Consider the following 17,941-nt stretch of genomic DNA (forward strand, 5'->3'; position numbering starts at 1 on the left):
TCCCCGAGGCTGGGCTCTTAAGTCCACAGTGCAGACTCCTTAAGGCAGGTCCCAGCAGGGACTCCCTCTTGACTTGGTGCCTACGGTCGTAGTCAGGAATGGTTTTGGAATGAGGGGAAATGAATTCTTTGTGCTCTTCTGTAATCTCACCCTGGACACAAGTGTTGTCCACAGCCTTTGAGGCATCTGTGCTGGGCACTGTGTGTAGATGGGGTCACAGCTGTAAACAATGGCTCGCTACACGGGGCCACAGGTCAGCTTGGGCATCGCAGCCCTGTGCTGGTCTCTGGTACCAGACCCTGCATCCTGGGCTCCTTGCAGCAAGTGTGCTGTGGGTGGGGCTGACACTGTCTTCTTGGCACTTCTCCTGTGCCACTGTGTCACTGTGTGAAGTTTACCATGTCTCAGGTGGGCTGACGGCAAGTACTGCCGTCCTGGTGTGCCACAGGGTGCGGGCATGCGTCACAGGCCTCTGCATTCCAGAGAGGAAACAAAGTCCCACTGCATTCTACCTGTGACTAATTCCAGTGAAGTCAGTGAGTTGTGGTAATTTGTTATTTCCATGGTGTTTTAACCTCCTAACTTTTGATATCCTAAGTTTTCTACTCTTTGCATAAGAATCTGCTTTCTCATTAATAGGGTTAGAAGCTGTCAGACTCTTCCTTCCACTGGCCAGGCTTGGCCTGGGTGACTTTGCTGTGTGGAGGTGAACCTGCCTGGTGGGCAGAAGGGTGGTCAGCTCAACGAGGGGTGGATTCCTGTGAAACACGATTTTCTGCTGTCCTGAGTGAAATCAGCCTGTTTCTGAAATGAAGACAGGAAACATCCAGGTGTAAGCCCCACTTTCCAGGATTTCAGGGCCGCCTCCTTGCTGCAAGCATCCTCACTGGCAGGTTGGGGTTGCACTGGCTGGCAGCAGCGGGTGACAGTCATGACACATGTGGGTGGAGGCAGGGCACCCACAGACTGCAGCCAGACCCAGCCTTGGAGCACACGGTCTGTGGAGTGTGTCCCTCTGTCACGAGGAGAAGCCATATCAGTTCCACTAGAGCGTTGCTTGGTCGTTTCCCTGCTCCTCCAGGAAGAGCCTGGTTGGCAGAAGCATTTGGGCTGGGATGTGGTGCGTGTGGGGACAGTGCAGGAGGGCAGGTACCCAGGGTCTGTAGACCCCTGCGTGCCCCATGCTGGCTCAGTCCCTTGCTAGTCGAATTCTGGAAGTCAGCTCCGAGCACAGGAGCCTGTGAGTCGTGCGCTGCCGCTGCCAGCTTGGGAGCAGCTGGACTGCACAGCTGGAGATGCTGAGTGTTCAGAGGACAGAGAACAGTGCATGCCTGCTGGGCTGTGGGGCCACGTTCCTTGTACCTTTCATGGAGAAGCAAAGGAAGCCAAAGCCTCTGCTTGGGTGAGATGATGACCCGAGTCCTGGCTTCTGGGCCCGGGCCTGGTTTCGTGTCAGGTTTGTGACTTCCACATCCTGGTTGCCCCTGACGAGCTTTGTCCAAGGCTGTGACTTTGGTTAGGACCCCAGGAGAGCACACTGCCCAGCGGGCGGGTGTCACTGGAGCATGTGCAAATGGTTCGTTGCCATAGGGCTGACATTGCTTTGCAGTACAGGACACAGTATTGGGACCTAGCTGTGACCAGATTCTCCTTGGTCACTTGTGCTCTGTGTTGGTGTGTGTGATCTGGGCGTGGCAGCAGTGTGCAGGCAGTGTAGAATAGCTGACCCTCAGAGGTCCTTTTGGATGATTCTGGAACATTCTAGAAAAGTAGCATTAATTTCCTCATTTTCCTAGGACTAATAACACTGGTTTGGCTATGAATTCAACCAATAGTGGTTTTACCCTGGCTCGTCAGCCTTATGATTGTCTCATCAAAAAACTTGTTTCTTTTTAATTCAGTCTAACTTGGTTCTCTTTTACTTTTGTTAATACATTTATAAGTCTGTTTGTGGTCATGAATAGAGACCATGAAGAGCCTCATTCACAGTTCAGAACATGGCTTTGTCATGTAAGGTGTGTCCATCTGGGACCTGGATATCCAATGGCTTTTGTAGCCCTGGAAACAAGAACACAGAGTCTTCTCCATGAGCATGTGGACGGGGCCCAGCTTTAGTGCAGGCCCAGGAGGCCGTGATGCCTTGAGGCTGTGACCCCGAAGTCCCCAGTGTCGCCGAGCACATATTGGCTGGAACCTACCCCAGCTGTGGCAGCACAGCCCTACCCCACAGAGCACACCAACTCCCTCCCTGCAGTTCCCCAAGGTGACGCCTGGCTGTCACCACTAACTTTGGCTGGTAAAGTGGCCCTGGCACCTTGGCCAGCTGCTGTGGACATTTCCTCTTCCACACTGTGGCCGCAGGAGAGGCCTGAGCAACCTGGAGCGTTTGGTGGTGAAGGTCTGCAGCTTTTTTCTCTTTGGTTTACAGAACATTTGCTTATTGTTTCCATACAAGGAATTAAGGGCTTTCACTTGATCCTGGATTGATACTGGAATTCTTCCCATTGGGCACTTGTTACGGTATTACGGACTTCAGCTGATGTCTCGTGAAGAACCTGTCAGAAGATTGGCCCCAAGACCAGGGCTGCAGGTCGCCAGCCTCGATTTCAGTCCTGAAAGCCTCTGCTGAAATCATTTGCTCCTGGAGAAAGCCACCACAGACAAGCCTGGGGGGAAGTGCCCCGCCACTGGGCTTGGCCAGCGAATCAGCGTCCCGGCCAGCTGTCACCGTCCGGGACTGTGAAGGCCTGCAGCTGGCATTCTTCCTCGCAGTGAGCCTTGCTTCCCACGTGCCCAGGGCTGGTAGCAGAGTTAAGGTTGCCGCCCTGCTCCTCCTCAGAGCTGCAGGATGGCTCGAGGAGGCTGCCTGCACCAGCCCAGCTGAAGTGTGAGGTGGCCACGAGACCTGACACAGCCCAGTACGCGCGCTTTGGGGGCGGCACTGCTTGATTTGTCTAGCAAGCAGGTCCCCGTGGGTTCAGACCAGGAACCCCCACCCCCATGATGAGCGGAGAAGCAGTTGTAGCCGCAGGTTCTTAGTAGTTGCATCTTGCATCTGCGGCTCAGCTCACTTTTCAGCCACGAGAATGAAGCTACATTGTTTTACATTTTATATAAGACATTTCGCGAAGATACTGAGAGGCTGAAGCAGGAAGATCACTTAAGCTCTTGAGTTTAAAACCAGCCTGGACAGCATAGTAAAGTGTTCATATTTTTTTTTAAAAATTCTCAGACCTCGTTTTGAGAGATTTTTTTTTCTCGTCCTCTTAACAAAGACATTTGATTTACACAGGATGAGTTAAGATCCAGTTCTTAGTTTAGCATAGTATTATGCACCTGTAATCCTAGCACTTGGGAGGCATGAGGATTATCATGGTTTCAAGACCACCCTGGACTACCCAGTGAGTTTTTTTTTTTTTTCCCCTTGGTACTGAGGATTGAACTCATGACCTTGCGTTTGCCACGAAGGCACTTTTGCCGCTGAGCTAAATCCCCAGCCCTCCCTACGCAATGAGTTTAAAACCACCTTAGGCTACCTAGCGAGACTCTGTCTCAAAAAATAACTAAAACAAAACAAATCAACAACAACAACAACAAATCACAAAATCCTACCAGTTCCTAAAACAGGATGGTGGGCCCGAGTGGATTTTGCCTGTGCAGGGTTGCTGCATGTTCTGATGTCCTGTCCTGTGGAGAGCGGTGGTCATGATACTCCTGCCTTTCTCCGAGGCTGCAGGGTAAGGTCAGAGGTCAGCTGGCCTCCCTGGTGGGTCTGCTTGGGCCGGCCAGGGAGTCCAGGCTCTGAGTGGTGGGAGCAGCTGCTGGACCTTGTTGCTTGTCTAGGTAGTGGAGGTGACTGTCCAGGGACCGACACACAGAGCTGCCCTGTGGAGACCCTGGGGCTGTTGTTTGGTTGATTTTTTAAAACATCTTCAAGTTTTAGGTTTTAGAGGCCTGAAAGAAATGGGTTCATGGTGAAGGAAGTGATGAGGGATACAGGAAATACTGAGACTGAATGGCTGATTTCCGTCTTGATTCTTTATTATCTCTCCCACCACCTGGGGGCCATCCAGTGTGGGAACCTCCGCATGCTGCTCAGAGACCTCATTGCTTAACTTAGCTAATAGTTTACTGAAATATTTCATTAAAATAGTGTGAGTTGGGGATTGGCTTCAAAAAGTTTTTTTTTTTTAATTATCAACATGTAACATTAATCACCCTTGAAAACAGAATTTTAGTAATAAAAAGATTGTTCTTTCATAGGTCTGTTGACTGCCACTGAACTTGCTCCTTCTCTACAGGGAGCTTTGGGCTTCTTAGTGGTTTTTTTTTTTTTTTAATCGTTACCGGGGATTGAATTCACGACTGCCTGCTTGCAAGGCAGGCGCTTGTGCCGCTGAGCTAAATCCCCAGTCCCACTTCTTAGTGTTTTTACCGTCCTAAAAGATGGAAGTGGCTGCACAAATGGTGTGAACCAGCATTTATAGCGATGAAGACTGCTCTTCTCGGGATGTTGATTTATTAGTTTAAGCTGTGTTTTAAGTGAGTGATGCAATTTTGATCATTGTCAGTTTGGCACTAATTTATTTTAAAGAAGTGCATCTTGGGGCTAGGGATTTAGCTCAGTGGCATAAGCGCCTGCCTTGCAAGTGTGTAGTCGTGAGTTTGATCTCTGATCCCAATAAAAAGAAAAAGACCAAAAAAAAGAAGTGCATCTGAAAAAAATTCTTTGAATTGCTGGTTTCAGTCATGGCTAGCTAGCATAGGCAAAAACTCTTTGAAAAGCTGCCCACCCCAAAATACATATTAAAAAACATAAACCCCATAAAAACATAAAAATTGCCAGGTGTGGTGGCACACGCCTGTAATTCTAGCATTTGGGAGGCTGAGCAGAAGGACTGTGAGTTCAAGACCAGCCTGGGCTACAAAGTGAGCTCATGGCCAACCTAAACTGCCTAGCAAGACCCTGTCTCAAAAAGATCCTCCCCAAACGACCCCCTCAAAATATAAAAAATCCAACCCACACAGACACATAAAACAAAACCAAGCCAGGTGTGATGACACATACTTGTAATCCCAGCATTCTGGGAGACTGAGGCAGGAGGACCACAAGTTCAAGCCCAACTTGGGCAACTTAGATGCTGTTGCAAAAACATAAAACGAAAGAGCCGAGGTGTAGCTCAGCGTGAATGCTCTGGGTTCAGGCCCCAGAACTTCAGAGAGAAAACAGACACTGCACGTACACGTGTGCCCTGGTGGCTGGTGCAGGGCACAGTGTGAGCTCTCCCCGAAGGGCCTCACTGCATCTTCCAGACACTGGAGCAGGACACAGCTGAGTGGGACGTGACTGTGTTTGTACTGTTGACTCCGGTTCTTCAGGGTGGTCACAGTAGCTGAGACTCAAGGGACAAAACCCTCCAAAGCAAGAAACCACTGGTGAACCCCAGGTGAGCCACGCTCAGTGTCTTAGTTCTCAGGCTACGACCAAAACCGTGCAGAGTGCAGGGCTGGGCACCGGTGGGGCCGAGGCCAGGCCAGCCCTCAGGGGAGGCCCCTGCAGGTCAGGGTTTCACTGTTTGCTTGCCAGAAATGGGACAGCTCGTGAAAGCCACCCTTTGCTGTCTTTCAGACAGGTGACGCTGTTGGAAGGACCTGCTTTCCTGCTGGCCGTGTCCGGTGCCTGTGGTAGGGTACAGTGTATGCAGAATGACAGGGCCCAGATCCTGCACCAAGCCAGGTGTGATGACAGATACTGCAGTTATCAGGGCCGTGGAGGTTTCCAGCATCACCAGAAAAAGCGAGAAGATGATAGGCAAGACAGGTTAAAAGGCAGAATTTCAGGATTGCAAGAGAGTGAGATCTAGGCTGGGGATTTAGCCCAGTGGTGTAAACACCTGCCTGGCAAGCTAGAGGGCATGAATTTGATCCAGTACCAAAAACAAAGAACAAAAAACACCCTTTTAAAGAGAATGAGATCTGTAAAAAAGTTTGTTTTATTTTATTTATTTATGGTACCAGGGATTATACCTAGGCAGGTGTTTATGCTGCTGTGCTGAATTCCCAGCCCTTTTTTTTTTTTTTTTTTTTTTTTTGTCTTTTTTGAGACAGAGTCTTGTTATACAGTTCAGGCTGCCCTTGAACTTACTTTGTAGCCCAGGCTGGCTTTGAATTCCCAGTAATCTTCCTGCTTCAGCTTCCCAAGTAGTGGTACAGGTGTGTATTACCATGCCTCGCTCAAATGGACATTTTAAAACTGAAAATTCAGCATCTGAAATTAGTTTATAAAATAGGCTGGGTGTAGTATCACATCCCCGTAGCTCCAGCTTCTTGGGAGGCTGGGACAGGAGATTTCAAGTTGGTAGTGACCCTACACAATTGAACAAGATCCTGTCTCTCAATACCAAGAGTAGCGAGGGCCAGGGCTCGGTGGTAGAGCACTGTGGCCCTGGTGCCCAGTGCCACGCCCTTGAAGGGCTGCCTCGACACAGCGGCGAGCAGTGGACTGAGCTGGAGACATCATCAGGCAGTGGAGGCTCTGAGCCCTGAGGGAGGCAGGAGCGCAGTGTGCGTGGGCTGGGGTCCCCAGGGCTGGGCACAGCCACCAGGGCAGCAGCTGAAGACTGTGGCTGGGGATTTTCCAAAATCGAAGGAAGCCGCTGTGGCCTCTGAAGCTCCGTGAACGCCAGACCAAGCAAGGCAGTAGCAGGAGCCGGCTGCGGCGCCTGAAGGCACAGGAGCCTGATGGACCTCACACACACGTGCACTGGCTCACGTGCTCACGCTCATGTGTGCGCACATGGGGGGAAGCGTGGGAACCCATCGCCCGGTGCTGGGCACTGCGACCTTGGGCCCAGGAGCCCGCGGGAGGAGGCGGCTGTGTGCACTCACACTCAGGGCTCTCGATCCACAAGTAAAATAAGGGTACAGTGGCCCAGCTGCCGACTGGCTTCTGTGTCTTCACAGTCACAGAGAATTACGCCTGAGAGGAGAAAGGGGAAACACATAAGGGATGGAAAGATAAAGGATAAATAGAGAAAAGCTGGTGGGCTTGGACTCAGCTACAGCAGTAACAACATTGTGGTAAGCGGATCACGTTACCATGAGATGATTGCATTATTCTAAGATGAGCTATAATAGTCCAAAAAACATTATCCCCATGTGCTGGGGGTCATACTCAAGGACGCTCTACTGTTGAGCATCAGCCTCTTTATTCTTGAAATAGGCTCTAAGTTGCCTGGGCTGACCCCAAACCTGTGATCTTCCTGCCTCAGCCTTCCGAAGGCTGGGATTACAGTTGTACACCACCACGCTGGGCAATCAGAGTAAACTTTTGAGGTCTTTAGGGAATAGCACAGCACTGGTGTGTCCGCGTCTAGCAGTGGCTCCGTCTTTAAGCTGTGAAACCAAGACTGGAGGAACTAAAAGAAGTTAGTGAAGTCAGTGATGAATAGAACAGCACTGCAGACAGCCCGGGACAGAGGAGACGTGCACATGAAACTTGAACTTCTGGAACGAGTACGTCACAGCAAGACGTTACTCTCCTTTTCTATCTCTGGATTGTACCTGGTGATATTTTGAGTCATGTGTCTGCATTCAGACTTTCCGGACGGTGTTGTGCAGCTGTACACCACCTCACACACTCAGAATATTCCAACGCACAGGAAACGTCACCAAGACAGATGAGAAAGGCAGAGAGAGCACACAGCAAAGGCGGACTGCGAGAGTCTGCTCTCTGACTCAGCAAGCCAAAGTCAGGATCAGCGTCCACATGATCCAGCACCCTCATCCTTAATAAGCGTGTCACAGTCACATGGATGCTACAAAGAATGTTGACCTGAATGACAATTGAAAGATGCCATGTCAAAATGAAACCACTGCTAACAGTGTTTACAGCTCTTATTGTCTTTGTTAGGAAAGAAGGGAGATTCTGAATTTCTGTGTTAAAAGGCGAGTGTATTCTGTACATGTGTCAATTCCCCACAAGGAATATAGTGATGCACGAAAAATAATGAAAAAAAGTGAGAAAAAGAAGAGCAAATTAAATGTGAAGGAAGACCAGGTGTCAACGTGAAGGACTGGTGTGGGACACGCACTTGTAATGCCAGCACTCCGAGGTGCTGGGGCAGCAAGATGGAGCGTTCCAGGTCAGTTTAGGCAATTTAGCAAGACCCTGGCTCAGAATAAGAAAGAGCTTGGGGTGTAGCACAGTGCAGAAGGTTTGGGTTCAACCCCCAGTGTTGGTCGAAGAGAGAGCAAAAGCAGACACAGAAAAAGTGGTGGAAAAATGTCTAACACCAAAGGCAGGCTGACAAACTCCGTCAGAAGTGGGCAGGCAAAGCAGGGAGGACACCGTTGCCAGGAACAGTTCTAGAAAGCTCATTACTACAGGTACTGGAAAGATAGTAAGAGAATACTGTAAACCACCTTGTGCTAAGACACTTAGCGTGTTGTAAGAAACGGGAAAATTCCTTGGAAATACAGTTTATCAGAGAGAAGCAAAGGGCCAGGGATTTAGCTCAGTGAAAGCACTAGGTCGTGAGTTCAGTCCCTGGTACCAAAAAAAAAAAAAAAAAAAAAAAAAAGAGAGAGAAGCAAAAAGAGAGAGGTGCCTCGGGTTCTAGGGTTTGCTGAGGAGGGTTTACCTGTGAAATCTGTCCCCAGGGAATCTCCCACATGGGACAGCTTTGCCAGCAAGTCCCTTGAGTGGTGCTGGAGCAGAGAATCCACCCAGCCTGGCCACTGCCATGTGCCCAGGCTCGTCCCGGACCCAGTGGATCGGCCTTGCCCCACGTGCCTGCCTCTGCAAGGGAGCAAATGGGGTCGCGGCCAAGCCCGGCGGGTGAGGGTGCTGCAGGTGCACCGTCTTGATTATGTGACGGAACGTTGTCCACTGGGGTTTATGTTTGGATTCATTTCAGAAATGCACTGGGAGTCCGGTCTTTGGAAAATTACGGTTTGACACAATTGCATGACTGAAGGTTCTGGAAATGGCACACACCCACCCTTTGCTTATGGCAGCAAACCTGGCAGCCCTGGGCGATTCACTGGTACTATCATGAAGGAGGTATTTGTTTGCTTTGCTGTACTCGGGACTGAATCCATGGATGCTCTGCCACTGAGCTACATCCCTAGCCCTTCTTAACTTTGCATATTTATTTCTATATTTTGAGACAGGGTCTCGCTCTGCAGTCCAGGCTGGCCTTGAATTCACTGTGTAGTTTAGGCTGGCCTCACACTTGCACCAATCCTCCTGCCTCAGCCTTTGGAGAGCTGGTGTTACAGGAATGAGCCACAAGCCCTGGCCTGGAATCTTCTGTGCACTGGGCTTGGCTTCCTGTTCCACTGCGGAGGAGCAAGGGCAGACAGCCAGGGAGTGGGTCGGGGCCAAACAGCTTCCCTGCCTGGGAACTGGGCCCCTGGCAGTGAGTGACTAGGCCACCCCAGGGACCTAGCTCTTGAACCGCACCCCTATGAGCTTGTTTCCAGGTGCTGGGCCCAAACCCAGGGCCTTGTGCTGGGCAGTCAAGGGCTCTACCCTGGCCTCCACCATTGCCCTGGAGATTGGGAACCAGGACACAGCCATGGGACACACAGACCAGACACTATGTCCTGTGGAAACTCTGTGGGACACACAGGCTGCAGCCCCGGACCCAGTGACAGGTGCCACTAGGCATTTCCAGTGAAAAACTAGTTAGATCACAGCGGGCAAGTGTAGTGCTGCTCGGCGCCTGGCACGCAGTGGGCCCTGGACCCCATTGCAGCGCCACCACTACTGCCAACCACGGTGCCCAGAGCCACCTGTGGCAATCTCCCTTAGGGGTCCTGGCAGTGGATGTGTGGGAACCCCATCTTGACCCCTGGAACTGGTAGTGGATCTTATCTGTTCAAGGAGGCATGGCAGATGTGGTTGAATGAAGAGCTCAAAGATGTCTTCCTAAGGCAGAGAAGGCCACAGAAAGATAAGGGTGGGAAGGGGGCCGCTGCCTCTCTCTGGCATGATACCGTAAGACCCAGGGTGTTCGGAGTTTTGTTATGGCTGTGACAGGAAAACAGAAAATGTGTCACTGGAGGACAGCTTCAGATGTCCAGGCTGTAGTTTTTTAGTAGAGGGATTGAACACAGGGCCGCACCCACACCGGGCAAGTGCTCTGCCACATCCAAGCCCTTTCTAAATTTTATTTTGAGACTCTGGCCTTGAAGTTGTGATCTGCTTGCCCTGGCTTCCCAAGTAGCTGGGACCACAGCCGTGCACCACCATGCCTGGCTGATGGATCTGCTCCAGCTGCGTCTCCTTCTTGAGCAAACCCTCCTTACACAGATGGGCTACTACTCATCTGTTCTAAATTATTTTTTAAGAAAAAAGTGGTTCCTGTACCCCCCAATAGAAAAAAAAAAAGGTGTAAAGATAAGTATGTATTTGACACGCAGGCCTGAATCACTAGAGGAGGCTAACGTTATGTGGTATTTAAAAATGTATTTTATTTTATTTTATTTATTGATTGATGGTCTTTTTTTTTTTTTTACTGGTACCAGGGCTCAAACTCACGACCACGCACTTGTAAAGCAGGTGCTTATGCTGTTGAGCTAAATCCCCAGCCCCGACTGATGGTCTTTTTGAGACAGGGTTTTGCTATGCAGTTCAGTCTGGCCTTGAACTCACTTTGTAGCCTACACTGGCCTTGAACTCACAGTGAATCTCCTGCCGCAGCCTCCAGAGTGCTAGAATTACAGGCATGTGCCATCACCCCTGGTAGTAATTCAGAATTTTAATTTTCATGGTTATAGAATCGGTACAGAAACCATGAATGTGTTCCCCCAAAAGTTGTTTTACGTAAAATCCTGTAGAAACCCCTTTTCTGGGTTTTCTTCCCACCCTAGAGAGTTGGCACCCAGGGGGAGAAAGAGGAGAACAGCTGTGAGCCAGGTGCCCTGGATGCCAGGGAGGCTGAGGACCAGCTGAGACCCTCCACCCTAGGAGTGGTGTGGAGTTCCTAGTGTGGTGTAGGGGTGGCCGGGCACGTGCAGGCGGTGGGAGGGGGTGTGGCAGGCCTAGCGCAGATTTACCTGCCAGGTTGTTCCTGAGCACCAAGCAGACCAGGCTCCTCCTGCTGCTGCCCACTGTGGACGCAGAATGAGTGGGACCTGCAGGGCCCCCAGCGCTATGGAGAGCTTCCTGCCCAGGGCGTGGAGTGACTTAGGGTTACACAGGAAGCAGCGGTCACAGGCAGGTGGTTGGCCCACTCTCCAGGCCCTCTCCAGGGATGACCTGGGGCAGTGGTGCAGTGACCTAGCTGAAGTGTTACTCTCAAGGGGAGAAAAAGGGAAGCAAATGTTGGACAATAGAATCTGTAATAAGTTAATTGAAACATTTAAATGACTACGTGGTTAAAAAATGTGACATCGTATCTGGGCCCATGGCCTGTAATCCCAGCACTCTGGGAAGCTAAGGTAGGAGGATCCCAAGTTTGAGTTAGCAAGAATTTGTCTCAAAAATGGAAAAATAGGGGCTGGGGATTTAGCTCAGTGGCATAAACACCTGCCTTGCAAGCAGGCGGTCATGAGTTCCATCCTCGGTATGGATAAAAATGAAAAAGACAAAAAAAAAAAGGAAAAATAAGAAAAGGACTAGGGCTGCGTATGGTGGCACACACCTGTAGTCCCAGCACTCAGGAGGCTGAGGCAGATGGAGTACTGTGAGTTTGAGACGAGCAATGGCTACATACATACTGAGTTCAAGTCCAGCCCCTAAACCTTACAGTGAGACCCTCAGAGAAAAGATGGTGGTGATATGTGATACAGTTCAGTGTGTAGGCTCTGGGTTCAGTCTCTAGTATTATCACAGAAACAAAAAGCAAAGCAAACCAAGCAACAAAAATGTGGCATTGGGCCGGGATATAGCTTAGTGGTGCAGCGCCTGCCTGGCAAGCATGAGGTCTTGAGTTTGATTCCTGGTACCCCCAAAAAACCCCCAAAACAAATAAAAAACACAAAAAAACCACGTGGCATTACAAAGAGGTCGCACTGTGTTAAATATTACGTTCCACACAGTGTACACATTTAACTCCAATTCTGTGAGGATACACATGTGCATGTGTCATATGCTTCGATGGAGACACCATCATCTGTGAGTGATGGTTTCACCCTTTGGGCCATGTGGACCCCTTTCCTCCTGCCGATGGTCCCGAGTGTAAGGCAATGGCTCACATCTGATGAAAGGGCCAGGAGGACACATTCTCCCCCATGGAGACTTGGCTTTCCTCTTATAGGCAGACACAGCACTGTGTTTGGCGGCTCTGGCAAGAACACTGGCTGTGGGCTGTGATGTCCCTGTGGCCTGGTGTCAGCTCATAGGATTCAGAGCCTCTGATTCTTCTGCCTGACTCTTGTTCCTGGATTGGGGCACTGTTCTTGGAGTGCTGGGCTCAGGAATGTGAGGGGAGGGCTCACAGGAGACCTCATGGTCTCCTGGCACTGCCAGGACCTGCCGGTGTTCAGGCCTGGTGTACTTGGGGCTGCTCTGCACCAGCCCATCTTCAGATTCTGCATTGGCAGGGACCTCAGCAGTGCAGCAGGACTGGGCCACCTCGGGGTGCGCTGAGTTGCTGAGGCTGGCTGCAGGCCACCATTACCCAGGACAGCACAGGTCAAACTTGGGGACTCCCCTGGTAGGTGGTGTCTCCTGCCCTCTGCAGTCTTCTGTGCCTGCGCCCACACGTGGCACCAGCTTTCTTGTCTGCCTCCCATAGGCTGTGTCTGACTTGTCCTTGTGCCTGGTACTGTTCCTACGCATGTGTGGGATCTGAAGGGACGGAGGTTTGGACAGGACCGAGCCAGCTTGTGCAGGTTGCCAGGCTGAGCTCTCCTTGGCTGGGACATGGCCTTGGGGCCTCTTGCCTAGGCTCAGGCTGCAGGGCCCCTGGGGCAGTGGGTAGACAGAGGTGTAGGTAGGAGTGAAGGGGCTGGCTGAACCCTAACACCTCCACTGCTGTTTTTCAGTGAATGAGTTCACGGTGATCAGGAAGAAGTTCAAGTGCCCCTACTGCAGCTTCTCGGCGATGCACCAGTGCATCCTCAAGCGGCACATGCGCTCGCACACGGGGGAGCGGCCGTACCCGTGTGAGATCTGCGGGAAGAAGTTCACGCGGCGTGAGCATATGAAGCGGCACACTCTGGTGAGTGTGGGCACACGGGGCCAGGCGGTGCTGCATACCCAGAAACAAGGCCCACGCGATGGGGAAGGAAGACGGAGCAGGCGGAAAGAGCAGCACCCACCTGGCAGGGTCTCCCACTGCTGCACTTAGAACTGGGTGCAACCGGGTGTGGTGGTGCACCCTGTAATCCCAGCACTCAGGAGGCTGAGGCAGGAGGATCATTGAGAGTTCAAGACCAGCCCGAGCTACAAAGTAGGCCCAAGGCCAGCCTGAACTGCATAGTGAGACCCTGTCTCAAAAAGACAAAGGGTGCAGGAGGCCGCCTGTCACCACTGTCCATCTGCTGGCCTTGCCCCAGTGTTGGTCTGCCTGTGCCCTGCACCTGCACCAGGCACAAGCTCAGCACCTGCAGGTCGCTGTTGGGTAACAAGGGCTGGAGGATAAAGCTGTGGAAGGGAGGCAGGTTTGCCCCAAGAGGCAGCAGGAGGGCACCTGGTGGGGATAAACTATCAAGGCCAGGCAGGCACAGGCAGTACCCAGGGGCTGTATCCCTGATTCCCTACATGTCTGTTTTCCTGTGAGTTGGGGACACAGGGTGCAAGAAGGGCCTAGGACAGACAAAAGACAGACTAAAGATGGATCTATAGGCACTCAGAGCCCCTGAAGTCTAGGGAGTGGGTTTTAGAACTTGTCCTCTAGTTGTATTTGCTCATGTTTAGTTCAATAAGCCGAAGATGATTTCATTTTAAAACCTTGAAGGAGTGTATGCACCTATTTCTACTTTTTCCCTACCCAGGGAGAACCAGCCTTTGCTTTTCACACTGATAGGGGCTGAACAGGCTTAGCGATGGTGGTTGATAGGATTTTTTTGTACCAGGAATCAAACTCACAGCCCTGTGCTTGCCAAGCAAGCACTGTGCCACTGAGCTACATCCCCAGCCCTTAATCAAAACTACAATAATGTTTTAGTACACATCTGGACCCATGTGGGAGTCCTGTTCGCCACCTTGGGTAACAGCTGGAGGTTTACCTTGGAATTCATGGCTGGGCTTCAGAGTCTTAGCTCCTAGAAAAATGCACTTAAACAATTGGGGTTTGCTTTTTTCTAAGAATAGTTTCTGTGTGTAGCTTCTCTTGGGGTGCCTGACCCTGAGAAGGGGGAGCCTTCTGTTAGGGGCAGCTCTGCAGCCCACTGGCCCAGCCGCACCTCCACTTGCATCACAGCTTCACAGATACTGCATGTGATCTCTTCCCTGGCATGTGGCAACCCCTCTAGTGTCTCTAGGGCTAGGGCCCTGGTGGCTGGGAGCCGCCCGTTCTGATAGGGTGGACCATCAGCCTCTGCTCTATAACCACCCCCATTAGGGGTGATGGTTGCCATGGCAATCAGCATCCTTCCCTCTGGGTTCCTTCCTAAGCATGTGTCTGTCAGGACAAGTGATGCCTGGCCATCTGGTCCTGATGTGAGGCTCCCCAAGACACCCCTGTCACTTCTTGAGCATCCTACACTGCCCAGGCCACAAAGGCTCTTGGGGTGGACACTAGCTCTTGCAGCTCCTCCTGGGCCTATCTGATCATCCTCTTTGGGGACAGTTTTTCCTGAGACTACTCTAGAAGTTTTATTTTATTTTATTTTTTTGTGGAGGAAAGCAGAAGGAAGACAGATTTAAAACAGAGCGAAAAAAGACAACAGAAAAATCTGAAGAAAGCTCCCCGGGTGCCAGGCCTTAGCCAGCAGTGTCTTTCTCTGTTTCACTCCCACCTGGGTAGCCAGGCCTGCTCCCAGAAGCTGCTCGGTCAGCTCCGCCTCAGGAGCCTGCGCTGGCAGAGGGAGCCGGGACACGAAATGGGGGTGCTGAGGAGAGGTGCTGGAGTGGCCTGGATCTGGCCCACCTGGATCCTGCCGAGCTAGAAGGAGGCTTTGGGAGGCTGTAGGAGAGGACACTGTTGCCCCTGGTGGACGTTTCTTTGAACGCAGGTGTTTGCTGCCACCTGTAAATCTGCCCATGTGGGCAGGGGACTTGAGCAGACCTGGCTGCCCTTGGTCCTGCCACGGACTGCCCCTCCTCCCCTGCCCCAGGGCCTGGGAGAAACCACGCCCCTCTTCCCCTCTCCAGTCCTGACTGCACTGTCCCCTCAGGTGCACAGCAAAGACAAGAAGTACGTGTGCAAGGTGTGCAGCCGCGTGTTCATGTCGGCGGCCAGCGTGGGCATCAAGCACGGCTCACGGCGCCACGGTGTGTGTGCCGACTGCGCGGGTCGTGGCGTGGCTGCGCCCTTGGACCACGGCGGTGGCGAGGGCTCCCCCGAAGCACTGTTTGCGGTTGACGGGCCCTACTTGGAGGACCCCGACGACCCTCGAGTGGAGGGCGAGGAGGAGCTGGGGGAGGATGAGGACGACGACGTGGCCAAGTGGAAGGACGACGTGGGCCTGGCGCATGAGGACGCGTTGCTGGGGGACGACAAGGACGATGAGGACTCCCTGCGGGGTCCCCGCAGTCCTGCCGGGGAGCAGGACAAGGACTTTGCCTGGATTTCCTAGGCCCCGCCCCGTCCCGTCCCGCGCGTGTCCTGTCCCGCGGGTCTCCTGCTGGGCGGGCGCGGCCCCTCCTCGGGCCCAGCTCCGCAGCATCCCGCCGCGGAAAGCAGTGCCATGGGCGAGGGCAGGTGCGACACTGCGAGTGGGGAGCGCGGGGCGGGGCACGAGGTGCGGGTGCAAGTGCGGGTGCCGGGAGGGGGGCACGCTGTGGTCCCCGCGGGTGCGCGCAGCTCCCGGCGCGGCGCTGCCTCTCCCTCCGCCCCGACCTGCCTGCCCCGGGTTCTCCTTCCTGTGCTCGCCGCTCGGGGCCAGCAGAGTCCGGGCTGCCGTGGGGGGAGCTCTGCGACCCTCATACCCGGGGCTTTGGTGCTTAACACGGGGCGGAGCGGCCGGCCCGCGCCAGGTGCTATCTCTCGGGCGGACGGCGGCGCCCCTTCTTGGCCACGCAGGCTCCCCCGAGGGCCGCCTGGCCCGCCTGGCCCCGGCCCCTGGGCTCCGCTCGGGGCTCCTACTGACCCTTCCTGGGACGGCTGGAGCCAGGCTCCGGCCTTTGTTGCTGCTAACGCCGCAGGTGGGGCGCCTAGCTGCGGTGCGCTGCTTGCACCTCCCCACCTGGGTAACCAAATTTTAAAGTAGTCAAACAGATGGAGGTAGTTACAGAAAAGTATTTTGTTTGGCATTATTTTTCTCACTTGATGAAACTATGTGGGGTTGTTTTACTTTTAGCTTGTTGTCAAGTCCTCTTAGGTTAATTTTGAACGATCTTGCTCCAGCCCTGTGCTTTTCGGAGTGAAAGCGAAGGCCGCATTTGGGCACGCTGCGTGCCCCACCCTGCGGGTCCCAGAAGGCCACACTTGGCCTGCAGGACTGACCCCAGGACAGGACACAGGACGGGACACTCCTGCGGCCCAGTGCTGGGCGCGAGGGTGTAGAGTGCTGGCTCCAGCAGGAGGGTTCTAGCATCTTTTCCCAGTCTGCAAGCCAAATGGCTTTGACCAACTTTTTTACTGTGTCACATCTATTCTTTCTAAGTGGAAAAAGGAAAACTCCACAAAAACATAACTTAGGTCTCAGTGGTCCCCTGGTCACATGTCCACTGTAACATTCCCCGAGTGCCAGCCGCCTTACCTGCCACTGCTGACGGGGACAGGGCTGGCGCACATGGGGACATGGGGACATGGTGCTATCCTAGAGGGCCTATGTTACAGGAGAGGAGGCAAAGGTTTTGATTTTTCAAGTAAAGTCAGCCACTGTCTCCCAGTTACAGGAGGCCCCTTCTGGCCTGGTGCGGGGTCTGCTGTCCGTTGTCCCTTGATAGAGGCTGTGAGCCCTTCAGGGCCCTTGGCCTCTCCAGAGACGCCTGCTGCCGGCCATCTGTGAGGGCAGCCCCAGGCACATGGATCAGTAGGGCAGCATAGCTCAGCCCCCACCAAAGGAGCTCTGGGCTGAGCCCCTTTGGCCTTCCCAGCCCCCTTTGAGGGCTCCCTCAACTTTGTACCTTTCCTCCTGCTTTTTAAACACCTTTTCTAATCAGACTTTCTTATAAAATGCATTTGGAAACCAGACCTTTGCTACCAGCGTCTCTGGATTTTGTACCAGTCCCCAGTCTCAGGCGCCACCCCAAGGCCCCGCTGCCTCTGCACTCAGGACCTCCCGCTCTCCTGCCTGCTGCGCCACCTCTGCCGGCCTTCCCTGCCAGTGCCTAGGAGGCACCTTCTGGAAACCCAGGGTCCCAGCCCCAGCCCTCCCCTGTGTTTGCTGTGTGGTGGCTTGGTTGCTCCCATCAGCTTGCTAGTGGGTGTGGAGCCTCCCAGACCCAGATGAACACGTCCACCTCAGCGGAGGCTGGGAGGGAGGCGGACGTGATGGAGGTTTTTTTTTTTTTTAACGTGACTTTTTTTTTTTTAAATCAATGTTCAAACTAATAAATATTTTTTTATGAAGAACGTGTAGATTACATTTCACATTTTGTATTTTTGTTTTCTATCTGTTTTGGTGTTTGCAACACCAAAATGGGAAAGTCACTGGGGCGTTACTGAGGGGCAGGGAAACCCTGCGATGTTTGTATCCTGCTCTGGATCCTGGCCAGGTTGTACATTTGGACTCTGGGATTTGGGAAACAGGACACTGCCAGGACTTGACAGGGACCTGACTCAGAAAGACATAGTTATGCTTCCAACTTTGCACATCTTCCTTTTTAGAAACTGAGAAAATGCAAAAACTGGAACTTTTTGCAATATTATGAGAATTA

At 52.5% G+C, this 17,941-nt stretch overlaps 1 protein-coding gene across 2 annotated transcripts in view; it reads left to right on the forward strand.

Moving 5' to 3' along the window:
- The window catches only part of Zbtb46 (zinc finger and BTB domain containing 46), a 55,716-nt gene extending 38,080 nt beyond the window's left edge, over nucleotides 1-17,636 (forward strand). For both annotated transcript variants that reach the window (XM_003462790.5, XM_063247997.1), the window contains exons 4-5: nucleotides 12,997-13,172; nucleotides 15,292-17,636. In XM_003462790.5, the coding sequence (XP_003462838.1) occupies nucleotides 12,997-13,172; nucleotides 15,292-15,693 (578 nt within the window). In that variant the 3' untranslated portion in view covers nucleotides 15,694-17,636. The remainder of the gene's footprint in view (nucleotides 1-12,996; nucleotides 13,173-15,291) is intronic.
- Nucleotides 17,637-17,941: the final 305 nt, after the last annotated feature.

This window comes from Cavia porcellus, unplaced genomic scaffold (assembly GCF_034190915.1).
Source record: "Cavia porcellus strain 051 isolate PalLab524CR breed Dunkin Hartley unplaced genomic scaffold, mCavPor4.1 scaffold_5, whole genome shotgun sequence".
NCBI lineage: Eukaryota > Metazoa > Chordata > Mammalia > Rodentia > Caviidae > Cavia > Cavia porcellus.